This window comes from Myxocyprinus asiaticus, chromosome 41 (genome assembly GCF_019703515.2).
Source record: "Myxocyprinus asiaticus isolate MX2 ecotype Aquarium Trade chromosome 41, UBuf_Myxa_2, whole genome shotgun sequence".
NCBI lineage: Eukaryota > Metazoa > Chordata > Actinopteri > Cypriniformes > Catostomidae > Myxocyprinus > Myxocyprinus asiaticus.
Window position 1 is genome coordinate 21,035,228 of NC_059384.1, and position 12,820 is coordinate 21,048,047.

Here is a 12,820-nt window from a genome sequence, read left to right on the forward strand (position 1 = left end):
GTAGTGCCCAGGAACCTGAATGACTCCACTGCTGCCACAGTGCTGTTTAGAATGGTGAGGGGGGTCAGTGTTGGGGTGTTCCTCCTAAAGTCCACAATCATCTCCACCATTTTGAGCGTGTTCAGCTCAAGGTTGTTTTGACTGCACCAGACAGCCAGCTGTTCAACCTCCCTTCTGTATACAGACTCATCATCATCTCGGAGGGGTCCTTGGCGATGGAGTCATTGGTGTACAGGGAGAAGAGTAGTGGGGAGAGCACACATTCCTGGGGGGCACCAGTGCTGATTGTACAGGTGCTGGAAGTGAATTTCCCCTGTCTCACAAGATGCTGTCTGTCCATCAGAAAGCTGGTAATCCACTGGCAGATAGATGTGGGAACAGAGAGCTGGTGTAATTTATTCTGGAGTATAGCTGGGATGATGGTGTTGAAAGCCGAACTGAAGTCCACAAAAAGGATACTTGCATATGTCCTTGGTCTGTCCAGATGTTGCAGGATATGATGCAATCCCATGTTGACTGCATCATCCACAGACCTGTTTGCTCGATAAACCTGTTTGCTCCAAAAAGTGGCCCAAAAAGCAAACAAAGGCAGCCTAAAAGTAATCCATATGACTCCAGTGGTTAAATCCATGTCTTCTAAAGTGATACGATAGATGAAGGTGAGAAACAGATCAATATTTAAGTCCTTTTTTACTATAAATCTCCTTTTGTTTCTTGTGATTCGCATTCTTCGTGCATATCGCCACCAACTGGGCAGGGAAGAGAATTTACAGTAAAAAAGGACTTAAATATTGATCTGTTTCTCACCCACACCTAACGTATTATATTACTTCTGAAGATATGGATTTAACTGGAGTTAAATGGATTACTTTTAAGCTGCCTTTATGTAATGTTTTGAGCTTCAAAGTTCTGGTCACCATTCACTTGCATTGTAAGGAACTACAGAGCTGAGATAATTTTCTAAAAATCTTTGTTTGTGATCAGCAGAAGAAAAAAAGTCATACACATCGGGGACGGCATGAGGGCGAGTAAATGATGAGAATTTTCATCTCTAATTATTGCATTTTAAAAACAATCTAAAGAGAGTAAAATAATCATAAACCGTTTAATATTTATTTTCTGAAAATAATCTATATAATAACAGACGCCTCTGTTATGCGTCATTTGCATCACGACCAACAATTTTGACACTAATGCATGTTTTTATCCAAATTTGGTGTACTTTGTTACCAAGGAGACAAAAGAGCATACTTGAGACAAAATATGAGACGTGAAGAGTGAAAAAAAATAATAAAAAAAAAGAACCCAAAGAAAAATCAAGATAAACATGAAATGTGAGTCATTTCCAATCAAATTATGCAAAAAGTGAAAGGTGTTTTAAGGATACATTAAAATGGCCTCAGCAAGATAAAGCAGTCTGTCACTGTATTCCAAAAATGTTTTAAATGTCATTTCCATCACCATAATGTCCAACATAGAATGCAATCAAACACAATACATGATTTGGAATATGATGGGAATGACATTAGCTATGTTTACATGTACACCAATACCCTGATTATTGCAGTAATCAGACTATAAAGAATAATTCGATTAAGTTGTACAAATGATTTGGGCAAACATGTTCAATCCCGTTTACATGCAACTCTGATTATTCATTGAGAAATGTGATGTTTTAATGCTTTTTTTTTTCTTCAAAAAACATCTTGTTGCAAATATGTATCTTTTTTTTTTGTGTGGATCTGTTCATTGGAGTCATTTGTTTGTTGAACTACACTGGATGCTCTGTCTGTTTTGAATCACTAAAAATAATTGTCATTTGATTGTTAATTGGAATACACGCATCGGATGTTGTTGTGTTCCGCCCATGAGGACAAACTCATTTAAAAAAGATGTGTTTTCTTACCATTATTTTGTGGTATATGGTGTTTTTATCTCACAAACATTCAATTCAGACTGCAACCGGTCATTCTCGACTTGGGAAAATATGTTGCTTTTTTTGCCGTGGGGCTATAGATTCTGCAGTTGGGGAGCACCACTGCTGGAAAACAGTGCAGGTAACTGCCGTTTCATGTGAAGCCGAGAAGTAAGTGCAGCTTCTTTTGTTTCGCAATGTTTCTAAACCTGTACTTGAGCGTAACATTATCCGTCTGCAGCACTGGCGCAAGCGCACTTTGGTCGGAGAGGAAGAAATGTGATAAAAGCCTTTACATGCCTGTATAAAGCGATTAAAATAGGAGTACTCCACATATCTTACAGCATGGATACAGTATATAGCATAATCGCAATTATATGACCACAGTACTGAGTTTACATAAGCAACAGTTTAATCGTTGTATTGCCTTAACTGCATTGCAATCGCATTATGAGGGTAAATGTTGTTTCAAACAAATGACACAATTCTCCTGTGATGCACATAACCACAATGTTGGACATTATTGAAAAATTTAATTAAACTAGTAAGAGTTGCAAAAGTGTATTTTACGGAAAAGTTTATTTTCTAATAGTCAACAGAGCCAAAAGTGCCCATAGTTGAAGAAAAATCCAATTATACATCTGTATTCCTTTCGCACAATCTTTTACATCCACCAAACATTGCAATAAATCTTGAGAGGTGAAGTACTTTTTAAAAGCACTTATAACCCAGTTTCACGTACCCCACGCTAAGAATGTGTCGTAATGCCAAACTTTGTGTTGCCATGAAGAGATAATTACAGCTAAGAAAAAGAGTGCAATAATTCATTAAATCTCCACTAATGGCAAAATGCTAAATTATTAAAAGACTAGTGACTATACACAAATCCTGGGAATAAATCAGTGGACTAAAATTCCCAGGGCCTATGGACTTATAACAACATGAAGTGCACACAATCAAACCTATGCAACTTGGTTAAATATTCATACTATTTAATGAAGCTTAAAAGCTGCAGCAGGCTGTGTAAAGCAGAAATAAAAATCTTTACTATGTAACTGGCAAAAGAGTGCATCACTTTGAAAATTAAGGAATATTTTAAAGGAAAATATATTTTAAGGAATATTTGTTTGTAACAAAGCAAAACTAAAACAAAGCAAAAAACAAAAATGTGTACAGAAATGCACGTACAATGGAAGACTAACGGGGCAACTGTTCATTGTTCACTTGTCCCAAAAACTTGCATTGTAAGAGCATAATTATTACTATTTTTATTTTTTTTTTTCAAACTAAGGTAAGAGGAGAAATTATTTTCTATGGTGATTGACAAGATGCCACAGACGCTTTCAATAAAGCTCAATTTGTTTTTAACCTGGCATATTTAAATAATGTGGCAATACCATCAAGATGTTGATAATGCTTCTTAATGTCCCAAGTAATCTGATATTAAGATTTGGTTAGATTGAATTATGGGAGTGTAGGAATGTGTGTGTGTGTGTGTGTGTGTGTGTGTGTGTGAGAGAGAGAGAGTGTGTGAAGGTATGAAGGTACAAAACCCAAGCTGACTCATAGACCGCCCCATGTCTGATATTAGCACTTAAAGTCTATCATGTTTACATAAATGACCTCTTAAACCTCAAACGGGCACTAATTGCAAGTGACTAATTACATCACTGGTCTGTTACGTCTAGTTTTGCATCATCCCTCTCATCGGCAAAGTTACACTGGGATAATTAGAGTAAATTATTCAAGAGCTAGTTGCAGCGTCGACTATGCTGTTTGTTGACCTCAGACACTTAAGATCTGACCATTAGACATTATATGTCTAATGGTTTAAGTAAATAAATGCATCCAATAAATCTACACTGTATCGCTTTTACTAAATTCCTGGGTGGAACACTGAAGAGTCTGAATGTGCTTCATTAGCGATAAAAAGTTTGAGAGTTTGACGAGCACTGCAAAGTAGTTTCACTTTAGAGATGGGTCTTAAAACCAGCTTTTAAACCTTCTAGTTCAGTTGAGTGCGTTTAGAACAGCGGAGCTCAAATTATTTCTAAAAGGCTATAAACATTTACACATTTCAAAGGATCATCTCAGTACCCTATTACAAATATAAATATGTTTATGCACTTTGAGATGTAAGTGGACAGAATCTCGGAATGCTTCAGTTTTAAGGGGTTGTTCACGCCGAACATGTTTTTGCATCAATCTGCGCTGTTTTTCAATAGTTTTTTCTATGTAAACACATGCTAGATAGATGATTTTAACCGTTGCGACACGTCTTGCTGATTTGTCAACATCTAGTGCAAAAGTGCCAAATTTTATAATGTTTTTTTAAAAATGCGTCTTGAGACACTTGCATTTAGTGTCTAGCTTTTTTAGCAAATGTGGTCAGTGTGAACGATCACTAAGCCTAGAATACACAGCTCCATTTTTTATTTATTTTATCCCCCTTTCTCCCAGTTTGGAATGCCTAATTCCCACTACTTAGTAGGTCCTCGTGGTGGTGCGGTTACTCACCTCAATCTGGGTGGCGGAGGACAAGTCTCAGTTGCCTCCGCTTCTGAGACAGTCAATCCGCGCATCTTATCACGTGGCTCGTTGTGCATGACACCGCGGAGACTCACAGCATGTGGAGGCTCATGCTACTCTCTGCGATCCACGCACAACTTACCATGCGCCCCATTGTGAGCGAGAACCACTAATCGTGACCACGAGGAGGTTACCCTATGTGACTCTACTCTCCCTAGCAACCAGGCCAATTTGGTTGCTTTGGAGACCTGGCTGGAGTCACTCAGCACGCCCTGGGTTCTAACTTGTGACTCCAGGGGTGGTAGTCAGCATCAATACTTGCTGAGCTACCCAGGACCACATAGCTCCTTTTAAACAGAGACAATATAAACTGCCTGAAAAGCTTGCAAATGCTGTTATTTAAGATGCAGTCTTATTAATCAGTCAGTTAATCTTTGATAGGTTGACACTCTCTCACTCACATTACAGTGGTGTGTGTGTATATCTTTCTAACCTGTTCAGGGCCCATGTTGGACATCCCCCCCGCAGGTCCAGAGTTCATAGAGCTCATGTTTATCTGGTTGCCCATTTGGGCCATGTTGCTCGAGTTGGTGGGCATGGACACATTGAGGTTCATGCCGTTACCGTTGTACATGTTGTTGTTGGCCTGCTGGCCAAACTGAGTTGATGACTGCTGAGTGAACATACTGCAGAGGGAAGCAAATAAAGGTATGAGACACTTCTTGATGATAAAGCAACAGTATGTCATGTTGGATTCTTTTACTACCAGGAAATGTACATTACCTTAACTTTAGGACTATTCTACTGTAAATAAAATGTCAGCTTTGATGCTCAACTCTGAAAGGTGTGACTTGTGTTTTAAAAAAAAAAAATTAATTAACATTTTTATTGATTCCATACACAAAAACCAATAAACACAACATAAAATACTGAATCAGTTATATAACTTAAAACCCCTCTTCCCGATCACGACCCCCCGCCCCCCCGACACAAACACGCATTACATTGGTCTCTTACAATTATAACAAAAAATTTAGAAACAAACTAAAAAATACTTTCAAAAAACAAGAGTGCACATATACATCAAACTAAAAACTAAAAATCCCTCTCCACTGCCCCTCCCCGAGAACCCTCCAAGAAATCCAAATATCCACCCCACTTCCTATTAAACAAATCCCACTTTCCCAACCTTCTGTAAATCGTCCCCTCAAATGCCGCAACCTCACTCATCTCCCCGCACCACTCCCGAAACGAGGGTGTCCCAGCCGTCTTCCACCCCCTGAGGATTATTCTCCTGGCCATCATAACTCCGGCCAGGACCCAACCTCTCAAGTGACTATCCTCAAAATTAATGACCTCCCCATCACACAAAATGCAGAGTCTGGGGCAAAATGAAAACTGTGTGTCCAACACATCACACATAAATCCCTGAATCTTCAACCAGAATTCCTGTATTTAAACACATCCCCAAAAAACATGGGTTATATCCCTGTCTTCTGATTGGCATCGCCAACAGGTGGGTGTGTCTTTAAGACCAAGTCTATACAATCTAGAGGGGGTCCAATATAATCGATTCAAAATCTTAAATTGCACCAGACGCACCCTTGAATCTCTAGATGCAGACTTGACATTTTTTAGAATCTTAGCCTACACTTCCTCCTCCAATACCAAATATAAATCTCTCTCCCATAATCTCTTGAGAGAAGTTGAAGCTCCATCCCCCAGACTCTGAATTAACAGGGAGTAATACACTGATGCCTCATGACCTTTTCCAAAAGCTGTTATCACCACTTCTAGAGTATCTGCCCTTTTAGAGAGGTGTATGCTACTCCCAAAAATAGTACAGAGCAGGTGGCACAGCTGTAAATACCTGAAGAACTGAGATCTAGGAATCCTGAAATGTTGGACCAAATTTTTAAATGATCTCAACCCACTACTCTCATATAGGTCACCGAGTGTATTAACACCCCTCACAATCCACTCCGACCAGAAGAAAGGGGACTCACCAATATGCAACTTTGGGTTTAGCTATATGCTCAAGGCAACATTTAAATAAATGTCTGAATTGAACACTCTGGACACTTTTGACCATAGCGCGTGCAGATGCGAGATAACGAGGTGCGACTTAACTTCTCCAATTAGTTTAATAGAAAGGCTTTGTAATAGTAAAATAGGGGCAATAACTTTCTGTTCAATTCCAAACCAGGGAGGGGCTCTCTCAGGTGGAAGCGACCCAAGAGCTGAATGTCTGAGACCGAATGCATAATAATAAAACAAAATCTTGGGTAGGCCTAGCCCACATTTGTCACTCGGTCTATGTAACTTGTTGAAATGTAACCTGGGACGCTTTCCATTCCAAATGAAGGACTTTGCTATACTATCAAATTGCTTAAAATAAGAGAGGGGGACATCTATAGGGAGTGACTGTAACAGGTAGTTGAATTTTGGAATACAATTCATTTTAATAACATTAACCTTTCCAATCATCGATAAATGTAATGAAGCACACCTGTCTGACATCGCTCGAAAACCTTTTTATTAAAGGGTCAAAATTAACTCTGACTAAATCACATAATTTTGCTGGGAATAAAATGCCCAAATACTTAATGCCCTGTTTGGGCCATTGAAAGGTGCCCGGTGGAAAAGCCGTTACTGGGCAGTACGCTATCAGAGCCAAAGCTTCGGATTTAGACCAATTAACTCTGTATCCCGAAAATTTAGAAAAGAAATTAATAATTCTGTGGAGGCAAGGCATAGATCTAGTGGGCTCAGAGATGAATAAAATATCATCTGCGTAAAGTAAAAGCTTATGCACCACACCTCCCGCCACCACCCCTGGAAAATCATCCTCCTTTCTTATTGCGGCTGTTAATGGTTCCAGAGCAAGACAGAACAATAATGGGGAAAGAGGGCAACCCTGCCGGGTGTCCCTATTCAGAGTAAAATAATCTGAAATTAATCCAGTTGTTTGTACCGCCGCTACAGGGTGTCTATAAAGTAACTTAATCCATCCAATAAAAGTATTCCCAAACCCGTATTTTTCCAGCATCTTAAAAAGATAATCGACTTATTGTGTTTTTAAATACAGTCCTCTCTTCATGCCATTATCAATAGAAAAGCTGAAGACATTTTGTAATTATTGCAGCAAATATTTACAAAATGAAAAAGGCAAAATTGCAAAAAATATATATATATATATATATATATTTTTTATAAGTGCTTCATTACCAAAAGTGTATAGGGTCATTAAAGACACTAAATATGTAATGGTGTCGTTTTTAAATTTTTTTTTTTACTTTCGATAAATCAAATTTTTATGGTTATTTCATATCTATATACTGTAACTTTACTAATCACAGAAAATATATTTCTTAGTTTATTACAAGACAAATGAGTACTATATTCATACAAATAAATACTACAACATGTTGATTTTCTGTGCAACACTGGTAAATTATAATTATTCCATATGCGTGTAGACACATTCTACATACTATTTGTTACTGAAGATGGCACTGATATGTCAGTGATTGACATCTGACATTGCTATTTGATGAATAATCAAATTGTAAGTAAACTATAGCAAGTGTAACACATGAACAGTATGATATGACTATTGCCATTTCGGTTGTGCCTCTATTTAGACTTAAAAATTGCTTGAGAATATACATATATTTAGCTTATGTGTAGATAATGTGTTGTGTAGCTCAATATGTGTTTGACAGCCAGTTGAAACTCACGAAATTTCAGTGTGAAAGTAATGAATCCTGTTCTAGATTTGCTGAATCATTCTTCGATATATGAAAAATAAAACATCAAAATGTATTAGAATATATTCAGTTGTATTATTTTTTTAATTGTCTTGAAAATGTGACACTATCTGGGCATTTTGTAGATATATTATGTATGATATACATGCCAGGTCTCTAAAGACCAGAGTATATAATAATGTTTGGCAAAACACCCATGCATTTAAGGGTTAATCAAATACCGAACAATATGGCATGCAGCCATAATAGCTGCCAATAAAATTCATTAAAAAAATGGTCTATTTGTCGACCAATGGAAGATGGGGGAAGTGTTCGAGAAACTTATGTTTGGTGTTGCTAGTGGCACAAAAATTACACACTTCACTTTTAAAGTTACAGGGAAACGTCAAAGCGTATATATATATATATATATATATATATATATATATATATATATATATATATATAAACAAAATCAATAAGTAATTATAGTATTATATTAGTTATTATAATATAGACACTTGTTGCTGATGTTGTGTTGTGTGTGACATAAGAGGATAATCTGCACCTGTTGGCATTCATGTTGCCCTGTGTCCAGCCATTCATATCAGGGGAGGACTGGAAAGAAGTGTTGCCTTGCGCCTGTTGCATCATGGGACTCTGGGCGTGGCCCATCCTAGGAGACATCAGGGGGCTCTGAGGGGTGGCGGCACCACCGAACCCACCATCCGACTGCTGACTCATACCTGACACACAGACATATACACACTTACAAAAGTGAGTGGGCTAACCTAGGCTTGAAACATACATTTTTCAGCGAATACTGGAATACATATGAACACATTATTACTTGTACAGCACTTTCACAACATACATAAATACATACACACTCTCTCTGTCAGACAACACTCACATTTAGCATCCTCATGCCCAAAGAGACTATTTATTCATTATTTGAATCCATAAACACTGAGAGTTACGATGAATAAATTTAGGGCTGTCAATCAATAAAAATATTTAAATTATTTTTATTGCATAATAATTCTTTATAATAGAAATTGCATAATAAAATATAACAAAATATAAATATATTATCTCTTTTTTGTTGTTAACGCGTTAACACATTTTAGTTCATGGAATTCAGAATAATGTGTGTAATTTTTGGTTTCGGCAATTTTTACTGATGTCACGTAAAAAAACAACAACAAAAAACGTGTGTATGAATATCACCGACAATGGAAGTCTATGGGGCAACTGTTGTATATTTGCCCCATACATTTATATAAAAAACAACAGAAAGAGGCATATTTGTGCTAACTCGTACTATGCAATGCAAATCTGCAATAATTCTTATCTGAAATGTTCTCTGTCTGTCTTGCACGTTCGGATTTGCTGACAAGGAGTTGGCTGATATGTCTTTGGAGGGTAGGTTTTAAATAGCATTTAAAAAATGAATGCCATAAAACATTTTAAAATTAATTGTATGCACTAACATGTTAATTTTGACAGCCCTAATAAAAATACAAAAATGTAAAGACTTCTATAAGCACACATTTACAGATACACACATCTCAACAGTACAATTAATGAGAATCATTCAATTTCCAAACTAATTAGCTGATCATCATTTTAAAAAATTTCAAAGCAGAAATCAAAGATCATTTTGAGAAGTGTTTCATTTCCATAATCAAAAGTGAGGAATCAAGAGGGACTGACGTCCAGTAGAGGATTTCAAGGTCTTGTAAGCAAGCAGAAGGGCAGAGTTACACATGCAGGTTAGTGTTAGCGGCTTGGAAGGCCGGGGGTGGGGGTGGGGGGGGTTGGGGATGGGGTCTGGGTCACCGCATAATTCATTTAAAAATCAACTGCTCCACTTCCACTGATCACCATCAGCCAATTAGTCTAGGCAGGACACAGACACTGACATATGACACAGCACAGGCATAGACACTGGCACAATTATCAAGAATTTAACAGATTGTAATCTTTGATTAAATAATGACTTTGACATTATCTATATTTCATTTACTATCTACAGATCTATTGTGATAAAGATTATAACGGCATATATTGTCAATACATGAAATTCTTTTAATATTAAAAGTCTCTTCAAGTGACTCTTCTGCCCTCTAGTGTCATCTACTACTCCTTTCTGCTACTTATTATTTCTCAAGGGCACTACAGTAGTAAGAGTATTTATATAATGCTACATGAATTCCATAAAGTGCTATGTGTTACCACACAGTATGTGACTAAAAAACTACAGGCAGACATTTAAAAAGACCAAATCCTCACTGAATCTAAAGATTATAACTTTATTCAGATAGTAAATGTGAAGATAGATATGAAAGGGTTTGTCCTTGAATTTAATGGCAACATCTAATACTAAAAGAATCTCATTCTTTTAAAATAAATTCCAGTGCTTGATAACATAACCCTGCTTCTCCCAGAAAATAACAAATCTCAGGAAGAAATATTTAGGTCATATTTTCCAAATCCCAAAATCAAAGAAAAAATTAATTTATATTTTATTAAGCACATTTTCCTACACTGTATTCTTAGTACTGTATTGTGAAACAAATATAATTATCAACCCTAAATTCTTATTTATGTATTGCGAAAAAAAGCATTAGTATCCACCCTAAAATCCTATTACTGTATTTCGAAAAAAAAATATTACGTACCCTAAATTTGTATTACTGTATTTTATTTATTTATTTATTTTTTATCCCCTTTTCTACCCAATTTGGAATGCCCAATTCCCAAGTCCTCGTGGTGTCGTAGTGACCTGCCTCAATCCGGGTGGTGGAAGACGAATCTCAGTTGCCTCTGCGTCTGAGACATCAATCTGCACATCTTATCATGTGGCTTGTTGAGCGCGTTACCACGGAGACATAGCACATGTGGAGGCTTCACGCTATTCTCCGCAGCATCCACACACAACTCACCACGCCCCCCCCATCGAGAGCGAGAACCACATTATAGCGACCACGAGGAGGTTACACCATGTGACTCTACCCTCCCTAGCAACCGGGCCAATTTGGTTGCTTAGGAGACCTGGCTGGAGTCACTCAGCATGCCCTGGATTCGAACTCGCGACTCCGGGTGTGGTAGTCAGCGTCAGTACTCGCTGAGCTACCCAGGCCCCCCTGTATTACTGTATGGTGAAAAAAAAAAACATTATTATGCACCCTAAATTCTTATTACTGTATTGCGAAAAAAATATTATCTGCCCTAAATTCTTACTACTGTATTGCGAATTTATTTTTTTATTATGCACTTTATTTGCAAAAAAAAAAAGAAAAAAAAAGATTACTAAATTAAAAAACTTAATTACACAAAACTATGATATATACTTAGATTTGTACTTTGCAAATATACTATAATGTATTATATTTTTTAGAAATATATTTGCATTATAGTAGGCTTCAAAGAACTAGGAATGTCACAACGCAAAAAAACATAGGCATAGTTTTCTTAATTCAAAATATAATTTCTTATTTTCGTTTTGATATGTTTTCTTATTCTCTTTTTTAGTTTATGTTGAAATAAGACCCTGGATATTTCTTGACAGTTTTCTGAGATTCCCCCAATTAATTCATAACTCCATTAAGTTGCTCGACTAGTACTTCTACGTGATGAAGTCTGCATAACACAGCTCACCAATGCCTAAACTACTGCATTACTAATTGAACCATATTTACTAACTCATACATCATACATTTTTTACTGCACGGTCAAATCACTCAAGTTAAGCCTGTTGTGTTGCCGACTGCAGGTGCATGAGTGTGTGTAAGCACATGACACACAGACAGAGAGAAAGGGCAGGCAGTACCTGAGCTGGGGAACTGAAAGGCACTGTGCTGCATTTGTGGGCTCATAACAGCCCCAAACTGTCCGCTCAGACTGCCCAGCATCCCCTGGTTAGCTAGACTCATCTGAGAGCCATGCATGGCGCTGTGGGAGAGGAGCTGGGGGGTGGGGAGGTTGGGGGAACTGGGGGAGAAGGGGCTGGTGGAGGGGGGTGGCGAGGCCAGTCCTGTACCGTAGTTGGGCGGATAGGGGAACTGCTGGGGGTTGGCCTGAGGAATCCGAGGGTTGTTCATGCCTGCTGCGGCCATGTTGGGCGGCATGTTGAGGCCCTGGGCTCGCATGACCATGCTGCGCTGCTGCTGCTGCTGTCGCTGTTGGTCCAGCTGACGTTGGCGTAAGTGATTACTCAGCAGCTCTCTCTGCCGCTGGGCCAGCATCTGAGCGTTGATTGTCCCCTGGGAGACAGAGATTGTTTCGCGTATGTAAAAGACAAGCTGAGGGCAACATTATTGCAGAAGGTAGCATGGAGGAAGGGAGGGTGTGGTCTGGTGTACCTGATTCGGGACGTTGGGTCTTAGAGGTAGGTTCATGCTTGACACTCCAGTCATCTGATTCATCATAGGCTGCCTATTCTGTGTGAGAGAGAAATAGGCAGATATAAACACTGAAAGGGCACATTTAAGAATAACAAATTTCACAAGAATTATCACCAATATACAGTGGCCCAAATGGTTTTTAGCCACATGAACCACACTTAAAAATCTAAGAATGTAATTGCAATAAATAACAAAATATCAAACCAAGTGACATTTAT

The 12,820-nt window shown here is 38.0% G+C and overlaps 1 protein-coding gene across 11 annotated transcripts in view; it reads right to left on the reverse strand.

The window, feature by feature from the left end:
• LOC127432196 (nuclear receptor coactivator 2-like) overlaps nt 1-12,820 on the reverse strand; it is a 138,860-nt gene that overhangs the window by 4,516 nt on the left and 121,524 nt on the right. For 10 of the 11 annotated variants that reach the window (XM_051683070.1, XM_051683076.1, XM_051683068.1 and 7 more), the window contains exons 18-21: nt 12,561-12,638; nt 12,029-12,461; nt 8,762-8,939; nt 4,938-5,130 (exon numbers count right to left, since the gene is read on the reverse strand). In XM_051683070.1, coding sequence (XP_051539030.1) covers nt 4,938-5,130; nt 8,762-8,939; nt 12,029-12,461; nt 12,561-12,638 — 882 coding nt within the window. The remainder of the gene's footprint in view (nt 1-4,937; nt 5,131-8,761; nt 8,940-12,028; nt 12,462-12,560; nt 12,639-12,820) is intronic. The other variant, XM_051683078.1, reaches the window with a different exon arrangement.